Consider the following 19075-nt stretch of genomic DNA (forward strand, 5'->3'; position numbering starts at 1 on the left):
GTGGTTGTGATGTTGTATTTGCATGATTCAGGATAAGCGTTACTCGAGCGAGCATTATATTCTTAATACGGAGTCTTCTATTTGACCGAGAAATCTATAGCTACTTAATCCGTACGTACCCTTAAATCGGTATGGTGAATATACCGGGCATATCTTAGCTGCCACTTTTGTGAGGGCGTGAGCCTCTTCACTCAAAGGACTCAATGCTGGAATATGCATTGAACAAACTGATTGTGTTGAGTAGAATTAAAGTCCTACAGACCATAACGAAGTCCAAAAAGGGAGTACAGATTTCGTTTTTACCAGAGATAAGCCTTGTTTCTTGGTGTCTGGTGCCTCGGTACTAGGCACCAGGACGTGGGTACTATTTCTTAGGCGGCACGTACTCTGGAGTGATCGTCGCCTCAGGATATTAAATCGGTGGGTCTGGACATACTATGTGGATAACCAAAATGGCCCGTGCATAGTTGATATATCGCGCAAAGAGGAATATAGCCCCTTTGTGTAGGTTACAGATAGTGTATTATCGATTCTTAACACCGTGATTGTAGCCTGAGTATCGCTATGGGTGGGGGTAAATTATCTACCACACATACATGCTGTAGTCAAGATAGCAGCGTCATCAAAAGCTATCATTATGCATAGCGAGATAGATCTATTTCTATCTTGAATCAGGTGACATGATATTCTTGTGTGACAAGAACACCGTGAGTAGGTGTGGGATTGTAAGGATTGAGACACTCCTCATCACTGTCCTTTGAGATCGCTTTCCCAATTAAACCTTTATCATGAACTATATGTGTATCATGAGATCCATAGTTGAAGGAGTCGAAAGGGATTCCTGCCTGTTGCTTGTTTAGCGACGAAGCTCCGAAGTTTCTGTATGAGCCACGAAGGCCTCGCGAATACCGATGGGAGGGTCGCGAATCACTATGGACCGTGGGATTATGCACGTTGGCAACGAAGAGACGGAAGGCGGGTAGACAGGAGGTAACAATTGCGGCAGTGTTTTCTAGCAAAGAGAATAGTTGGAATTTTATCGGATCGACGTTGTGTGTTTTCGGGTTGGTCATGACCAGGCGTAAGATGGCGAATATAATTGGAATAATTGGCAGTGTGAATAAACCAATCAAGATCCAGCGCTTTCGACGGTTGATCTTCAATTTATAGAGCAGGGGAAAGGGGATCAACATTACTATATATGAGATGGGTTAATATACAAGGCAGTTTTGGCTGAGAGGGAATAACCAACCGCAAACATCACCTGCAATGTCGGCCCCGATAGAAAAGCGGAAAATGAGGTTTGAGATGAATAGATCTTTCTTGGATGAACATGCTCCTAAATTGAGTTAGTATGGCTAATAAAAAGGAAAGCCTGGTCTTTTTTTTACCTAGTATGAAGAAATTGCTGATAGGATCACAAGCAAATTCCTGCATTACCACACTTATGATCCATGTCGACGCAGTGATCCCACACATGATCCACCAGAACACCCTTATGGAAGAATTCACCGAGTCAAACAACCGCCAGAAAAAGAAGAGAAGCGAAAACTTGACCGACCACAACGCGGTCCATATGAGAATATCGGCAGCATATTGTAATTTGAGGAAAACCGATGCTCGATCCATAAATCCCGCCGTCGGAGTCTTCAATCCTGCCCCGATATATGCGACCTCGTACATGGGGGACATGGCAAATTGGTAGACTATAGCGGTTGCTAAGTGGCAGAGCATGGCGAGGAATATCCAGTAGTCATTGAGGAATAGCTGCTTGCTATTTTGATATTGAACGTGTGTTCGAATAACAATGAGAACAAATGAGAGTGCCACCCCAATCCACATCACTATCTAAAACCGTTAAGCTCAGACTAAATTGTTCTTTCGTGAGATTCGCAAAGTTTCTTACCGTCTGACCCTGTTTGGATATCAATGGAACCTCCATTGTGGCCTCGGCTCGTTTCTCCCAGCCGGAAGAGAGGTGGTGGAGGGCCAAATCCATTTTTGAAAGTAATGCTGGAATGGACACCTACGGTCTACCAAAGAGCGTCGCCCATATATATGGTGTCTGGCGCAAAAATTTAACACAAAAATGGAGCAGACAAGTGAAACGGGTTAAATAACATGTCCCTTCATGGCCCCGGGGCTGTCGCCGCTTGCAGGGCTCCCAAACCTAGTCTACACGAACAATCTACAATATATATTGTAGACCTATGAGAGCAACAATGCAATGCAAAATCGCTGGGGTTGTATGGATTGGGAGCTCACTCCCGGGCTCATTTTGGGGCCGTATCAAAAGCCATTTTGGGGCCAGATATGTGGGGGCCAGATCCTGAGGGGCATTATTCGCTTCGGCCCGACTACGATACCCGTTGCTGGAGGGGGTTAGAATGGGGAATGGGCAGTCTGAATTAATATCTTAGTTGATGTATTGTTTCAAAGACTGAACTGAGAGGAGGTGGAGAGCATGGAGTACAGTTGAGGTACTCCGTAAGAACTTTCTCAGACTAGCCGATGCCTAGAGATTTTGATTGCGCTTGTATTCTGTTTAATATGGCTGGCGCAGCCACAGCAACAAGCGAGGGGCTTACCCCCGGGAAAGTGTCAATTTGGAGAAAAGCCCGCGGTCGTCGCGTCGAGCCGACAAAGCCAATATACCCTTGCTATCCCCACTTCTAGATCTAATGATCGAAGCGAAGCCTTCTGTCCTGTCACAGCGTTCTCCATAACGGATTCGATTTATATCGTCCTGTCATATTGGCTGCTCGACAACCTAGACGCTAAGCTTTGCGCGCTGTTCCTATTAGTTCAAGTTTTTGCCCGACACTAGCACACTAGCTTATGAGTACATATGTAGTAATTGCTCCGTATAAGCGAGGATATTCGGTTCATTTCATCTCGGATCTCAGGGGAAGCACAGCCGAGATTGAGATTGGTGGATGCAGAATTATGAAGTACAAAGTCTCCTATAATAAAGAGCAACACCCTTGCTCCACCCTTGCCTTTCTATACATCTATTTGATCTTTCTGTGAACAAAATGAAATTCTTCTCTTTCTGCGCACTCTCGTTCGCCGTCGCGAGCTCGGCTGTGGCGACCAGCGATGTCGCTCCTATCGAGATTTCGTCCCTTGCCAGTGGCTACGCGCCCGAGGTCTATACCGATGCTGGCACGATTGAGGCAATTCGAAATACTTTAGCCATCTATGCTTTCGCTATTGACGGTAAAGACTTCGACGCTCTTAGCAAGGTCTTTACCACCGACGCGACAGCCAACTACTCGGCGCCCCTCAACGTGCTGACCCCGCTGAAAACGATTCAATCCGTGCTAGGCACGAGCCTGGGATGTGTAACCACGCAACATCTTTATGGTACACAACGGATCGATGTACTTTCCCCCATCACGGCAAAGTCGGTGACATACTTCCGTGCCGCCCACTTCGGGAAAGGAGACAAGGCGAATGATGTGGACTATGCCTATGGCCAATATCAGGATAACTGGCAACGTCAGCTTACTGGTACCTGGCGTATTGTTCACCGAAATCTTGTTTATATGGTGAGTGCATTATCCCGCGAGCTGGCTGCAGACAAGTTGCTAACCCAATATGTATCTAGGGTCCCCAAATTGGCAACATGTCTGTTTTCGTGTGCTAGTTTTAAAAAGAGCCAATATATGTATTTATAGCCAGACCATTCAAGCATGAAAGCTCAATCAATTCGTTATTTTTCTACGACTTGCGCTTTGACGTTATTTGTTACAACCCAAACTGTCTAAAAGGAATTGAATTATTCAAACAGGACAAGTAGAATGAGAGAGACAGAGAGAGAAAGAAAGGACTTCGCCTTAACTTGCAGGTAACATCTTGGAAATCAAGACGACCTAGTTGCTCAGAAGCCTGGCTACGTACCGGCTATCCTTTGCAACGCGTTGGCTTTCTATTACCTAGTCGACAGACATGAGGTACCAACGCTTAAGCTCCTAAGACTTATTCACGCCTCGCCAGTAACATATCAGAAATAAGTCAGCTAGGAAAGACCTATCAGACTTTAATTGATTGGAACTCTTTTAGAGAGGGATAAAGTTTTGTTACAGGCAGGTCTTTCGGTTGACTTGATCGATAAATACATATAAGGTTACATCTAAGATGCCATGTCGTGCATAAGATGGATATAGAATATAGACACCGTCCAGGGCCTAGGCAACCCAATAAGAATTAAGCTCAATTGATAAAAAAAAAGCCAGCGAGGAGTGAACACTAAAACGGAAATGGAAATGAAGTATACTATATCAGACCTGCCTTTTGTGGTCTAATGGCCAAGTCCTCTAATGGCATTCATCCCGAGATCCTCTCTTCATCACGGGGCCTTCTGGCAAGTCTCTTCAAAGGGGAGATACGGAGTACAAACCTATCAAGCACCACGGCCGCGCACTCTCGAACTTCGCCACACAATAATGGACCGTGCGTCCTTGCAGTCATAGACCCTGTCCCGCCTTGCTTGAGCGCTTGTATCAGATAGGCAGGTCGGAATCCGGCACGGCGGGAGACATCGGGCCCACTACCGGTGAAGATTGAAAAAGAAACCTCAAAAACATCACCAACAGAAGACGGGAAGAGACTTTGTGGGCGAGTCATGTAATGACACCTCCGAGGCACGGGGCGCACATTCCAAGTACGGGTTTTGATTTAGTTGCTTTTTCGTACAAAAGTACGAAATCCCAACTCCGGACTCCGGATACTTCGTTCATCCAAATCCAATGACCACACATCACCTTAACTTGGTTTGGAATATTGCTTCTAGGTAAAACCCGGGCGTGAAAATGTATTGGTGAAGTTCTATCATCCTACGTGTCAATCATTTTGATGGATTTGCATATCCCCTGCCGTGCTTGATGGCACTTGGACGCATTTGTGTGCCGGGGGATTTGATTTATCGACATAGAAATGATTGGCTTTTTCCCTTCCGAAATCGAGATTATGCTAATGTTCGAAATCCTCTTCATGAGTCTCGCTGCAACGATGAAGTATCTCCTTGAGTAAGGGAGGCCACATTACTTGCCATAAATCTGCTATTGGTATGTTACGACCTGCCTTAACTGGTTTTTTACCAGATGGCGTCGGCTCAATTGTACTCCGTATAAAGCCCTCTCTTCCGATTAGTCTGTTTATTTGGATCGAGTGGAATTCGAGATATCACCTGCCAATCTCGGTAATTCCACGGTGGAGTTAGGCAGAGGGGCCGTCAGTCTTGCAGAACCCAAGGGCTGGTCAAAGTATGGCGCTAATTATCTATCAATAAAGATTTTGGGTTAGCATAAGGCTTATCGTTTGGAAGTGATTACTAGAAACTCGTCCATGTTGGTCGTTCTTCCGGGGTATAGATAGTGAAAACAAAGCACGAATTGCAACATTTAAGAGCAGTGACCTACGCTTTTGTCTACGTAAACATCATCAGCAGGTACCATGGAACTAAGCAGGTCAAAAACAGGCATATAGGAAGTCTATATGCCACAAGGCTGGACATAACCTGCCTCTATTCTGCCCGCAACCATCCACTCTGTGGGGGTCTTCGGGGCTCGCCGTCTCACAATTATCCCCCCCAATGCCGTCTCATATCTGAATTATCGAAATATCACCATGAGAGACAGGTAGCAACTTCTAATTCCAATAATCTTTCAAACAGTCGACTACCTCAATGTAGAGCGGAAGTGTCACATGACGTCGCGTTTTCTCGCGTCTCCTCCTCCCAAGCACCCGAGCATTGATCAAACACCCCACATGTCATGGATCCGATCTTAGATGGGTTGAACCATGCCCAGCGAGAAGCTGTCACTTCATCCGGTTCAATCCTGCAAGTGCTCGCTCCACCGGGCTCGGGCAAGACAAAAACATTGACCGCACGCGTCGCGTACCTCCTCTCACACCACGGATACCAACCGCAAGATGTTATCTGCTGCACATTCACTATTAAAGCCAGCCGTGAGATGCGGGAGCGGCTCGCAAAACTCATCGGAGAAAAACTCGAATCACGCTTGATTCTCGGCACTTTCCATTCTATCTGTCGCCGCTACTTGGTCAAGTACGGATACCTGATCGGCCTGCGGAAGGGGTTTGGCATTGCGGATTCGGATGATACCCGCGCAATTATCAGAGTATGATTAGCAATTTTATGTCATATTAGTTTGTTTCTTTTCTCTAATCGTGACCGCAGAGAACCATTAAACGACTGAAGTCTAGCATTGAAGTCAAGGCGGCGCAAGGCCGAATTTCTCGACATAAAGCACATGGACTCAGTCCTGATGCCCTGGCTGACAGAGCCAAAGCAGAAGAGTTGGAGCTTGTTGATATCTATCGTGACTACGAATCAGCACTGGCGGCCTCCAATCTCTTGGATTATGATGACCTCCTGCTGCGATGTGGAGATCTGCTCCGAGACCACCCACAGTGTGTCTCGAATGTGCAGGCAGTCTTGGTGGACGAATTCCAGGACACCAATATCATACAATATGAACTGATGAACCTCTTTGCATCTAAAAACCGACGGATCACCATCGTCGGAGATCCAGATCAAAGTATCTACGGGTTTCGTTCTGCGGAGATCCAGAATCTCAAGCGGATGCAGCAGCGATATTCAAACACGACGGTTGTACTCTTGGAAGACAATTACCGCTCTGCGGGTTCTATCTTGAATGCAGCCCAAGAAGTCATTGAGCAGGATACAAGTCGGCCTGCAAAAGCACTCCTGGCTACGCACTCTTTCGGAACCTTGCCCGTGCTGAGAAGGCTCCCAACTCCCAACGCAGAGGCGCAGTGGATGGTGCTTGAGATCAAGCGATGTGCAGCGATGACCGGCGGTCTATTGCGCATGTCTGACTTTGTTGTTTTGCTTCGGTCCGCTTCGCTGTCTACACAAATCGAGACGGCCTTTGGAAGAGCCGGTATACCATACAAGATGGTTGGAGGACGAAAATTCTTTGACCGAACTGAAGTCAAGATTCTTCTCAACTATATGAGGGTTGTGAGCCACACAGGACATTCGGACGCGTTGATGAATATTGTGAATGTTCCGCCACGAAGGATTGGCGATGAGACAATCAAGCAATTGACTAGTGGTGCGGAGAAAGCCAAAATTTCACTGTGGGACTTCATCAAGGATGTCATCCAAGGGCGCCGTTCGACTGAGAAGAAACTGCAAAAGGCCGCAGAGCAGGGACTTTGCGTTTTGGTCAAGTTGATTGAAGCCTCTAGACAGAAGTTGCAAGAGTGTGAGGATTCATCGGCTCCCCGTGTTCTAATTGAGTTCATTGCCGAGCGTCTCTCGTTCCAGGAGTATCTCATCAGAACATATCCCCTTGACGAAGACAGCCGCTGGGCGAATGTTAAGGAATTGATGCATCAAGCCAGTGAAGTCGCGGCGTTTGAAGAGGAAGAGGTTGATAAAGAAATGGATCTCCCTAAAATCGAAGGTGTGCAGCAACAGGAGGCACATTCTGGCGAGGAGGCTCTCACTCGATTCCTGGCAAATGTCGCCTTGGCTACTGAGATCACAACGAAAGAAGAAAACAAGGAGGGAGATCAACCGCCGGAGAAAGTCACTATTTCAACCATACACGCTGCCAAGGGCCTGGAGTGGCCAGTCGTGTTTGTTCCCGCAGTGTACAATGGGAGCATTCCTCACTCGCGTGCGGAGGTGGTAGAGGAAGAGAGACGATTGCTGTATGTCGCAATGACAAGAGCACAGGCCCTGTTATACCTGAGTGTTCCTATTCGACAACCCCGGTTAGGGGAAGGAGAAGATGGCGCAACCACTTTAACGCCATTCCTTCCTCCCAAGTTGATAAAAACGCGCTTTCGGCCAACGGGACCGTCTCTTCATGAGAAGGTGGTGTATGCAATTTCCGATATTCTGCGTCGCGCTCGGCCATCTTTAGAGGACATCTACAAGGGGCTCGAGTTTCTTCCATCGACGCTGGACGATCGATGGACACCCGAGGGCGAGGAAGACCGCAGCAAATTCGATAGCACATCTACCTCTCATGACGCGTCTGGCGAGCCCAATCCAAAGCGACGGCGGTCAGGCATGAACCAGGGGCCAAAATCGACCACCTATATGTCATCGACTGGGTATACCATGAATAACTCGACAGGGTTTACAATTCCTACAACCGTTTCATCGGGTTTTACGTCTGCCCGGGATTACATAGCGGCCAACCCCGAACCCTCTGCGGAGTCAGCCTCAAATCCTCCGACAGATACAGACGCAGATGCAGCTGTGGCAAACAAACCGAAACCGCTCAGCAGCGTAAGCCGTAAAGACGGACTCACACAAGCAAGCATATCCAACTTTTTTGCAGGCCCAGGATCCTCCCAGAAGAGGGAACCAGTTCTGCCTAGCTATCCACAGCCGCCACCATCCCGCAGATACGAAGGGGCACCGTCGCAAAACCAACGCTCAGGGGCAAGCATCGTCCCAGCCACTCTGTCCTCCCACCGTGTACAGCCACGGCCGCTCATTCCAACACGGCCGACCCTGGAGCCTACGAACCCAAATGGCTACACGTGGTTGGCAGCCCCATCGAAATCAACAGGCCTGAAACCCGCGAGGATGTCGATGACGCAGGAACAGAGCGGCAAGAATATATCCGCAGGCGGAACAGCCGGGGCAGACGAGGTGAAACCCGAGAGCTCCACCCGCGGGTTCCAGCCGGTATCGACGTTCCACAGCACCACGATGTCAATGGTTAAACAAGCACCGCGACGGACGTTGGGAATTCGGCGGAGCATGAATGGGTGGCAAGACCGTATGAAGCGAGAGGGCGGTGGACAGGAGAGCTGACACGGTTTACGATTTCGGGGGAGGCTGGTCTAGAATCCTGACGGGATGGGCTCTCTGTGTCCACGCCACCAAGTCAGAAGGGGACAGGCAATCCACACGCTTCGCAACCTCATTGCTGGCTCAGCCGTTGCTGGGGAAGCCCACCAGGGTATACTTAGCTTGGAAAGTGATTGACCAGGAAAGGGTTGACTCCAGGGCCAGAATCTCGGTCTGGATGGAATGACGCACATCCGTGCACTACCAACGAGACTATGACTTGTTTACGCATTGCTCTAACTATAGGGAGATGTATATGTACCTAAGTTTCATAATTGTTATTTCCCCATGGGATGGATGATGGATTACCCTGTATGAATCGGGACGGGCAGATCTTCCGATGGAGCCTAATAAGATTAGGCAGGCTTCTAACTATTGACCAAAAAATGAGCGTCATTATAGAATAATAATTGAGACCTAAGATTCTGGACCACAGTGGAGTTCCAATTGCGGTGAAAGGGAATGAATAGCCCCTGGTTATTGGGTCATGCCTGGCGATTTCTAGTAGTTTACTATATACACGCACTTTGTACAGCCGCCATTGGCGCAGAAGTAATCCTAGCGGTGAGAGGGAAGCGAGGAATCCCCAACGCATTCATTGAATATTATTATTTTGGTTATTATAATATTTTAGTTACACGACCAGTCCAATTCTGTAAATAGTACGCTATTCTAGGAGGAATGGCTGACTCATCATTATTGGTAATATTACCGTCCACCGAGACAAAGCCCTAGTAACTTCTTCCCTTCCTCACTGGCTGCCCTACTTTCGGTCGACCCTCTAAGCCAATCAATGCTTCAATCGTGGCAGTAATTACCAGGCACCAAATACGTCAGGGGGGAAGAGCTGATCCATTCCGAGAGCTCTTGACCTCTTTTGGCACTAGTTAGAAGCTCGACGTGTGTTCCCCAGAGTGTAGATCAAGGTGAAGCTCAATGTGGAATGGCTTGCTATACAAAAAGAAGTCGTCGCCCTCGAACAATCACTTCATTATCAACCAAACTACAGCCTATCAACAACATCACTATTGTCTTCTTTTATATTTTTGTCTTCCTCTTTATCTTTTGTCTATATCCTATTTATATTGTCCTTATAATCTGCTCGCAGTTCAACACTGTGTGCCTCACGCTCGACGCTTTCTATACATATCTCTTCATCTCTTTACATCTTTATTCTCTACCTCTTTTAATACCCTAATTCCCTCTTATTCACCTTTATTTCCATCCTCAAACCACAACCCATTTCTACTATTCTTCCACCATTCACCATGCCACACAAAGTCAACGACTCCAACTCCACATTAGCCAGCAGAGGCAGCAGCAACGATCAGGTGGTTGCCACCGAAGTCCGGAGTCTGAGTATGTTCAAGTCCATCACATCCCTGTCCCCGATCTTCAGATTCAGTCCGAGCTAATGCAAACCCCAGCAACCAATCCCGTCCGCAAACCTCCGGTAGTCGTTCATAACAAGGGCGGCCGAATCTACGATGAGACGCGGCCGTCTGACTGGGACAAACAACGCTGGAAGTAGTTGTTCTTTTTACAACTCGAATCGCCTACATCCCATATGCATTGCCTCAATTGCTGCATACGTAGGTGGCTCGCCAAAAAAGACGCGGATACCACCATTTTTACACGCGCGCGTTACAAAGGCGAAAAAGAGGTCCAGACCAAAAGAAAAGCCCAAAAAAGCCCCCAAAAAAAAAAGAAAAGTGAGGCGATGATCGACAAAGATGATTTGGGGAGATAATTGGACGCCAAAACCCCCCTTTTTCGCTGCCTCTCGTCACCGCTCGACCCTTTCTTCTTTGCCCCCTGACCAAATCGGGACGTTCTACTTTTCTGAAATTCTCTGGATTGTCTGACTTCTCGGATTCTCGGGGGCTTCTGTGCCGTTTTTCCTTTTTGCACTCCCATTGCCTCGCCAACCTGAATCCCTGCGTCTCCCCGGATTTTCGGGTCCCCACTCTTCTTCCCCTTGTATCATTATTCTGGACTTCTTGAGGTGTTTTTGCTGTTTGCTTCTTCGTCTTGTCTCTCCTCTCTCCTCTCTACTCCCCACTAGGGTTCACTCTTTGTGATCTCCTAGTTATACCTGTCTCCTCTCCTTTCCCCCTTCTACCTTATACTTTCTACCTTCTACCCTTCCAACGCTACTGGTTACTGTTGAATATGTGTTTGCCTCTCTGCATTGTGACCTAGCAGCTAGCTGCATGGTCATGCTGGGGGGTCTAATTGGGTTGACACCCTCCTTTTTGTTTCTTTTGTTTGTTGCGATGCATAGCGTGGGTATTATTGGATCTGCTGGATCTGGATTTATTGCGAATGAGCGAAATTGTATTCTCAAGAGAAATATCATTGTTTTATTATCTAATTTAATCGTCGCTTGATTTGTGCTTCTTTTCCTTGTGTCGAAGAATATGTATAAGTAGTTGAATGACTGTGGATGAATTCATAATTTAATTTATGTTCAATCTTATTTTTTACGTATGTGTGCCTTGTGTGCCTTTCCTAGCAGGGAATTGCCAAATATATATCTCAAAACTTATTGCCATGAGCAAATCTGAAGGAATATGGCGCCTTTCCAATGACATACCTCCAATTCAGCCATAGAAGCCTCTAGCTTGGAATGGAAAGTGTCATACACAGCACTCGATCCTAACTGGTTTCTTTCCCTCTTTATGGGCCGCTGCAGCAATTGGTAAAAATTACTATGTAGGGTTAAGCGGGGTAGTGATGTGTAATTGAACAGTATAGCCTTTGATATATGTAGTATTAGTTGTCATTCGGCCAAAGTTGGTCCATATAAGAGAGAAACTCAAACAAGCCTCGACCACGGTAAAATATATATGAGACTTTGTCTGAGTGGCAAAGGGGGAGGTGTTTGAACCAGAGGTCTGTTAGCTTTATTCACCGACTACCTTGGGCTTTGAGCCTGTTGTAGAGACAATATTAGAACCAGGGTGTTCTGGAATATGTCGAGTCGAGTGGCAGGATATACTTCTTGAGAGACTTGAGATTTGTGATCGGCGCAGTGTATTGGTGGAGATTATGGCAACAAAAAGGGGGACTAACAGTAGCAATATATCCAGAGCAAGGGAATGAACATCGAAGTGCAAATTCAGAGAAGAGCAGCATAGAGAGAGCGACATGTTGTTTCCGCTGATTGGTTATTGTTTAGATAGAACTATGGCTACCATGCAGTAGCTCACAGAGAATTGCAACAAAGATACGTCGAGCCCAGTACTCTACAAGAGCAAAGAAAGACTACAATTCTACAGCATCCAAAAGTTCACTGAAAATGGGATATAATTCAGGGCCAAGCGGCAAACCGACAACCCCATTCTCAAATCCACACAAGAGATAAAAGAAAAAGGCACCTGGCCTCCCGTCTCCGGTAATGGATGACGGACAGGCGTCCAGGGCATGTGTCAAAGGCTAGATACAAAGGAAGAGGAGAGCAGAGGGAAAGAAAAGGGCACCTTTTGAGTCCAACCAAATATGGACTCGGTGGCCTTTCCTCCCCAGAAGACATAATTTTTTCCAGGTTTTCACACTTTTTTTGCTTTTTTTTGTGACCTCTGAGCCTGCTCTCCTGGCATTTGAGACAAGTGGGTGTCATCAGACAGGAAGAGGGTTCATGCACGTTGCACAGAAGAGCGAACGTGAGGAACGAGGCACATGAAAAACGGGTTTGGGGGGGAATTTTTGAGGGCGAAGGGGTAGGGGTTGGGGGCGCGATTGGGAAGACAGCCAAGCTGCTAAGGATCGTGGAGGGTAGGGGGAATGGGGATATCAAAAACGCAGCGCCAGTTAGCGCGCAGAAATACAAGGTGTCAAGGGTGCGTGGTATTCCTTGACAGGTAGAAGAGAAGTTAATATGACGAGGGGAGTGGAAAACAGCAAAATGTATTCTTGAGAAACAAATAAATCAACATGGCTCGCGCTCGCAATGCTAGATGGTTAAATCAAGTGCAACTGATGACCCAAAACTAATGGGTATGGGGAGCAAATGGGTATGCAATTTTTGGAACAGGAAGTGAAGGGCTGGTCTCGACTCTGGTTCCGTAAAACCAGAGCCGAATGCAAAGCGTAAAGGACGAAAGTGGATGTAGTCGAGTTCGGGGGATATGGCACAGGTGGACAGCTGGTGTGGCGCATTGAGTATTAAGATGGGATATCGAGGTGAATCAATGCGGAATCAGATGCTCCTTGGAGTCATTCTATGAAGATGAGAGAAATGAAATGAAGTGCTGGAAATATGTGCAATGACCAAATATCATTTGGATTGCTGTTCGTTCCGTCGTTTCTTTTACATCCCACCCTGATAGGTCTGGCTCATTCCCATGTGGGTAGGTGCCATAGGGAACTGCTGGAGAGCTGCTTGCTGAGCCATGTACATAGCCTCCTGCTGTTGCTGGTATGCTTCGCTGTTCATGTATTGCATCTCAGCAGATGGTGCGGGGGAAGGGGAACAGCCATGGTGGACAGTGGGCATTCCACGGGCCATATCGTGATTCGCCATTTGTGCATGGGCATGCACAAGTGCCTCGTTATCCGGCGTTATGGGAGGAGTGAGGTAGCCATGAGGAATAGCTGTCAACTGCTGAGACTTCTGAGGGGTGGCAAGGCCAATCTCCCCATTGTACGGCTTGGACTCGATAGGAGTCTCGACCGGAGGGGTGCAACGGGCGTAGGTTGCCAACGAAGCCTGGCGGTTGAGGAAGTGTTCCATGACCTTCGAGACACGAGAGTAGTGAGCTGAAGCGTACTTGCGGGCGACCACGGTGGAGGGCTGGTGCAACTGTTGAGACAAGGCCACAAGAGTCATCGAGTCATACTGCGATGACCAATGTGTGTGACGGGGCTGCGGTCGGTTAAGAATGCAGCGCGACAATGCAAGAGCGGCACGAGCAAGCTCAGATGATAGCTTGGCGACAAAGTCCCGGTGGAACAAGGCAATCTCCAGGATGTACAGAGCCATGTGTTCCACCTCGGGGTCGTAAGCATCATCCAAAACGGCGTGCTGCAAGAAAGCATCCACAGTCGGGTGTCCAATGGACCAGCCAAGAGTTTGGAGGACATGCCATTCCATCTGGGTGAACATATCGTCGTCGTAAAGAGAGCAGCACATCGACTTTAACTCCTTGATAGTGGGAACACGATCCTTCTTGTCATTGTACTTGGCCGCGATGAGTAGAGCTGCACAGCCAACCAACTGGTAATGACGCTTGTAGACCACACGCTTGGAGCAGTATCGGTCCAAAAGATTGATCGCCAAGAACAAGGTGGATGGCAGAAGCTGGAACGCGGTGTGGGCCTCGATCAAAAAGTCAAGAAGGTACGGGCGCATGAACCACTGGATCTCGGTTTGGATGTCAATGGACTCGACGTCGGGCAGGGTTTGGTTCTATGCCATGATTAGGTTAGAAACGTATAACCTTCAAGGGGAACAAACGATGGATACTTACATCCATTTCCAACATGTGACTCAGGACATCGTCCCGAAGCTGCTCACTTGTAAGATTAGACAGCTCATCTGCCATAACATACTGACGCTCACGAGCCATCTGCTTGTCATGCTCCTGCTTCGCCTGCCGCTCTTGCCGAATCCGACTTTCCATGCCGTACTCTTCTTCCACGAAGAAGGTGGGGCAAGGACGGTAGTTGCGATGGTAATCCATGATTGCGGAAGTACTTGGATCGACCGAAGTGAAGCACAAGTTGATGTATGAGCTTTGTTTTGCCGAGTTTCAATGAAAGGAAGCCTGAAGAACGGGTTCTATCAGGCAACGACGGAATTAAGAGAGTGACAGTCGTGGTATTAGTGTATTGGAATGAATGACGGAAAAGTTGTAACGATTAATGAGTGGATCAGGAAACAATAGTTCGAATGCTGGGAAAAGGTGGCCGGGAGGTCCGAGGAGGAAGTCTTCGAAGGTAAGGCTGAAGGAAATTAATATTAGCGGAGGCCGGTGTAACAAGAAATGATTAAAAGATTGTAACGTCTAGGTGACGGGAAAGCAAGAGTGTGAGAAGGGAAAAGCACAAGGTAGAATGTAGAGATGTATGTTGATATCCACCCAGGAGATGGAAAGGGTCATCACTCCTTCGGAGAAATACTAACCCAGAAAAGAGCCTTCGGGCAGAGGGCACAATGCAACCCTTACCGTGACGGCAAGACTGGCATCTAGGCAGGAATGATCCGGTGAATCGGGATTCTGTTGGATACCAACAAAGAGATGAAGTACGAGTCAACGTCTTCACCCCTAGGCTAGTGCTGCGGAATGTGGAGTGCAGGAGAATAACCCTATGAAGGGGGTCACAATCATCAGGGGGATGTCTTGGTAACGGAATGGTTAGAACTCACACTTGACGAATTAACGAGTTGAATGAACGAGGCTCAGTGAAGAGACTGAAAGAGTTTCTTAGAGGGAAGAAGTGCTGGTGATTCAAAGATGAGATCCACGTCGGGGGAGACAAGTGGGTTTATATCAAAGATTCAGATGAACAAGTTCTAGAATAGGCAACAATGTCAGTCATATATTCATTTAGTAATCCATTCGCAGCAGTCAACGCTCCAAAGAACAATGGCAATCAACGATTGACGCCAATCAACGATTAAGTGCATTGAGGTATGTGGTGCCGCAGCCTGATCGTCGCTCCAACATCCGGCATGTTCGGTAACAGTATGGGATTTTCATCAACCCCTTAAATATTCCCACCCCGGGAGATATAGAAGCAGTCACAAGAGCTGGTTGAACAGAAAGATGTGCATTCCACAATTGTATTTGAGAATATAATCTCCCGTCTGCATGGACGACAACCTTTATCATTCAATAAACCGTTACTCCCCATATCGGACTCTCGGAGTGTGTTGTCTCGGGTGGGAAATGATGCAAAATCGGAGGTATATGAGGTTGGGGCTGCTGTATGCTTGGACATGGTCTGAGGCCACACCATAATTATGCCTGGTGGGCCAATTTTTCATGCACTCTGGAAAGGGAATTTTTTTTCGTGTTGAAATTTATTGAATCTCTTGGCTCATGTCGAGAAAATTCGAGTATCCGTTGCTCGTCTATCCATCGGGCCGTTCCGACCTTGACACCATGCACACCTCAAAGCACCAAAAAAAAAAAGGAATTTCTTACCCAAGTTTCGAAGCTCAATTCTCAATCTGATACCGAAAACGAATTCGTATCAACAAAAAGTCAACTGAATGGGTTTCCTACGCTGTCGCTCGTCTAACCGGCAGGAGCTGGAACAGGAGGGTCCAAATCGTCAAAGGTCCGAGGATCAGGGAGGCACCGGGCGGACAAGGACGAAGGATCGCCGTTTGAGCTAACAAACGTCGATTTGGAAGGTCAAGTGCGATGGTAAAATCGACTCGACTTGAGTGCTAGTGCAGCGGGCTGAATGAGATTGCGTCGACTGGAATGTCGTCGAACCGTAACTCAGCCAGTAGACCAGACTCTGGGGTCTCCGCAAGATTGGCAGGGGGGAGGAGAGGGAAAAAGAGGAAGAGAAAAGGGTATGAAGAAGAGAAGGAGAGAGGTACAAGGAGGAGGTTTTTGACTTTCTCTCTCCAGGCGGGTGTGGGAAGAGAAAGAAGGAAAAGGAAGAGGTTAAGAAGCTGAGAAGCCACGGCGATACACCCGGAGAGGAGCTGGTTGTATGGTAATCCACGAGACACAGAGTGGAGGCTGAAGGTTAGCGTACGGCGTACAGTAAATTTACAGTTTAATTTACAGATCCCAGGGGAAGATCGGTAATTTTGATAGGTAACTAGGGCTTCTCCTCTGCAAGGACATAAGACAGGAGTTGAAACCTGCAAACCTGCTTGAAACTGTTATTTCAAAGTTCGGGAGATTTCAAACGTGGGAACAGGTACAGGTACAGGCACAGGAACAGATATACCAAATTAGGATATTCATATATGCACTCAAGTTGTTGACTAAAGGAACCAAAATTACTTAATTATTCGAGTATTCATGTTTCTCCAGGGCTATTTCCAGAAATTCGATGTGTCTATGAGGTTGCATATGCTATAACTTTGAAACTCGAACATTGCGTTTTCAACCGTATGCCGCGACCCAGTCATTTTCCTAGACTAGTAATTTGAAGGTGTTTCTTCGAGAGATCTCCGTACCGAGACATTTCAACCTTTCAAAGCCCATTTTCCCCTACCATTTCGTCTTAAATGTTTTTTGTACAGTATATCTAGAATTCTCTCAAATTCTATTGCATTTTCCTATTCTAAAAGACAAATAAAGACAAAAAAAACGATAAATGGGGCCAAGGACAATCTCGAGTTCCGGCCCCGAAAAAGCTCCTGATCGACAAGTATTAAGGCCAATCCTCAGCCATTGTTGGCTCGTCATCCAGCACCTTGGTTACTAGTGCTGCAATGGGCTGGCCCTCTTACTCCGTACGAAGCCTCCGATACGGTCGCGCGTTCCAGGGTCTCCCGCGGCCTGTGGGCGCTGACTGGTCCAGAAGCCCTGGGATTGCCCTGTTGACTTCATCTCGCGTGCTTTCCCCATTCGCGTACCTCAGCTGGACTTTCCATCCTAAATTGATAACCCGAGCCTCCTTTGTCTTGCAGGGATCTCAGTCCATGTGGGGATATTTTCCAAGGTTCGGTTTTCCGGTCGCAAAAGCAGGTTCTCGGTAATTTGGGCCTCCACGTTTCCTAATTCTTCTCTTTCTCGTTGGACTTTAATTAATCCATATTTCCCGTTTGGATCAACGCGTGTGTAAGTTAGTTTTTTGTACTCCGTACTCCGTACAGAGTATCACTTTACAACTCATCCCTACGACATCTGCCGCCTGTGACACCACTGGAAATGCACTTGATTCGTCCCCAGCTTCTCGACCCGAGATAAGGTTTGTAGACGTCTGGACTCGTCAGGATTGACTGGTTTAGCCGTGAGAATGCCACTCTTTACTGGACCCGTAAATTCTCCAGGTCGATCTCTGCAAATCATATGCCTGTTGCTCTACACAATTGCGACTCGGAAATTTTCACTGTGTCCCCTTGCCTCATCCCCTTATAATGCACAGGTTGAATGAGTGTGCTCTGTAAGGTCCCTCAGGGATTAACCTCAGCCACTCAATTGATCGCATATCCACAGGAGTATCGATCATCATGCGACTCAGCCGTTTCTCAATGACATGCACAGGATGCGTACACATCGAAGTAAACGAATACAATTGATCGGTCGATACTATTTCGGAGTACGGAGTAGTGCAGCTTGATAGACGACAGCGCAGAAGGCTCTACATCTAGCATCTAGCACGGAGTAGTGGACCCGTACGTTTCACTTGCTCAACTTGTTCAAGGAATGCAGATTAAATCATTCGTTGGCGCCTTTGCATTTAAACCGGGGATGACAGTTGCCGAAGCAATGATCCCCCTATCGACAACGGAGTATTCCCGCCTCGTGCAAGACTAGCAGGGAAAGAAAGGGGGAAGAGATAAGCGATGACCATTAAAGGGTGCTGTCGGGACTGTACAACGTATTAAAGCAAGGGACTCTCAAATAAGAAAACTGAGTGATAGACACGCCTAATATGCAGAAGCAGATCACAAACACACTTGGTCTACAAATTTTGTTTCTTAAAAACTTACATCTCATAGCATGCCAGGGACTGTAATTGTCTCCGTACCATACCAGCAGTTAAATTAATCGCCAAGGCTTTGATTGCAATAATGCGTACTCCAGATAATTGTACAGGGCACCTCTTCATTCTTAATAATATGTCAGCTGCATAATAGGAACACGTCTAGCCCTCACACCTGTGGAGGGCTTTGCCTTGGATGAGTCTGCGTATATTGCGTCAATCAAATTTAGACACCCCCTATCCAAAGACTCTCATTTTAGGCAAATGCCTGCTTATGCACTTCGGTACTCCGGGATTCCAGTTAATTTGCATACATTGTCCATGTCAGTGGATAGCACTATGTACTTAATTTGTATAACTACTACTGTTGGCTACTCACTCCGTAAGTAGTTCGCCCCCAAATGGCGGGGATGACCTGTACTACCCGGCAAATGGTAATAATATCAAAGGACAACTATTGGGTTTCTGTCATACCACCTACTTGGACACAGACCTGATACTCCATACTCCGTAAAGTCACCCAACTCCTCCTAGGAAGGCAAACTGAAAGAAACAATTAGGCTAAGCGCTAGATTTGTAAAGCGG

General features: G+C 47.2%; 5 protein-coding genes across 5 annotated transcripts; 3 read left to right on the forward strand and 2 right to left on the reverse strand.

The window, feature by feature from the left end:
• Positions 1 to 671: 671 nt before the first annotated feature.
• On the reverse strand, positions 672 to 1999 carry N7471_004515 (uncharacterized protein; the record flags this gene model as incomplete). Its single annotated transcript, XM_057277234.1, has 4 exons — positions 672 to 1195; positions 1253 to 1339; positions 1392 to 1848; positions 1907 to 1999. 4 exons carry the CDS (start codon positions 1997 to 1999, stop codon positions 672 to 674), a joined length of 1161 nt encoding a protein of 386 aa, XP_057136844.1.
• Positions 2000 to 3035: 1036 nt separating this feature from the next.
• Positions 3036 to 3649, forward strand: N7471_004516 (nuclear transport factor 2 family protein; the record flags this gene model as incomplete). The annotated part of the gene is made up of 2 exons (XM_057277235.1): positions 3036 to 3551; positions 3611 to 3649. 2 exons carry the CDS (start codon positions 3036 to 3038, stop codon positions 3647 to 3649), a joined length of 555 nt encoding a protein of 184 aa, XP_057136845.1.
• A 2128-nt stretch (positions 3650 to 5777) lies between these two features.
• N7471_004517 (ATP-dependent helicase) lies at positions 5778 to 8830 on the forward strand (the record flags this gene model as incomplete). The annotated part of the gene is made up of 2 exons (XM_057277236.1): positions 5778 to 6146; positions 6206 to 8830. 2 exons carry the CDS (start codon positions 5778 to 5780, stop codon positions 8828 to 8830), a joined length of 2994 nt encoding a protein of 997 aa, XP_057136846.1.
• Positions 8831 to 9833: 1003 nt separating this feature from the next.
• N7471_004518 (uncharacterized protein) lies at positions 9834 to 10746 on the forward strand. The gene is made up of 2 exons (XM_057277237.1): positions 9834 to 10225; positions 10294 to 10746. The coding sequence occupies exons 1-2, from the start codon at positions 10135 to 10137 to the stop codon at positions 10395 to 10397; spliced, it is 195 nt and encodes a 64-aa protein (XP_057136847.1). The 5' UTR covers positions 9834 to 10134; the 3' UTR covers positions 10398 to 10746.
• Positions 10747 to 13178: 2432 nt separating this feature from the next.
• On the reverse strand, positions 13179 to 14550 carry N7471_004519 (uncharacterized protein; the record flags this gene model as incomplete). The annotated part of the gene is made up of 2 exons (XM_057277238.1): positions 13179 to 14276; positions 14338 to 14550. 2 exons carry the CDS (start codon positions 14548 to 14550, stop codon positions 13179 to 13181), a joined length of 1311 nt encoding a protein of 436 aa, XP_057136848.1.
• Positions 14551 to 19075: the final 4525 nt, after the last annotated feature.

The sequence above is a fragment of the Penicillium samsonianum genome, assembly GCF_028829775.1.
Source record: "Penicillium samsonianum strain IBT 33392 chromosome Unknown utg000003l_segment0_segment0, whole genome shotgun sequence".
NCBI lineage: Eukaryota > Fungi > Ascomycota > Eurotiomycetes > Eurotiales > Aspergillaceae > Penicillium > Penicillium samsonianum.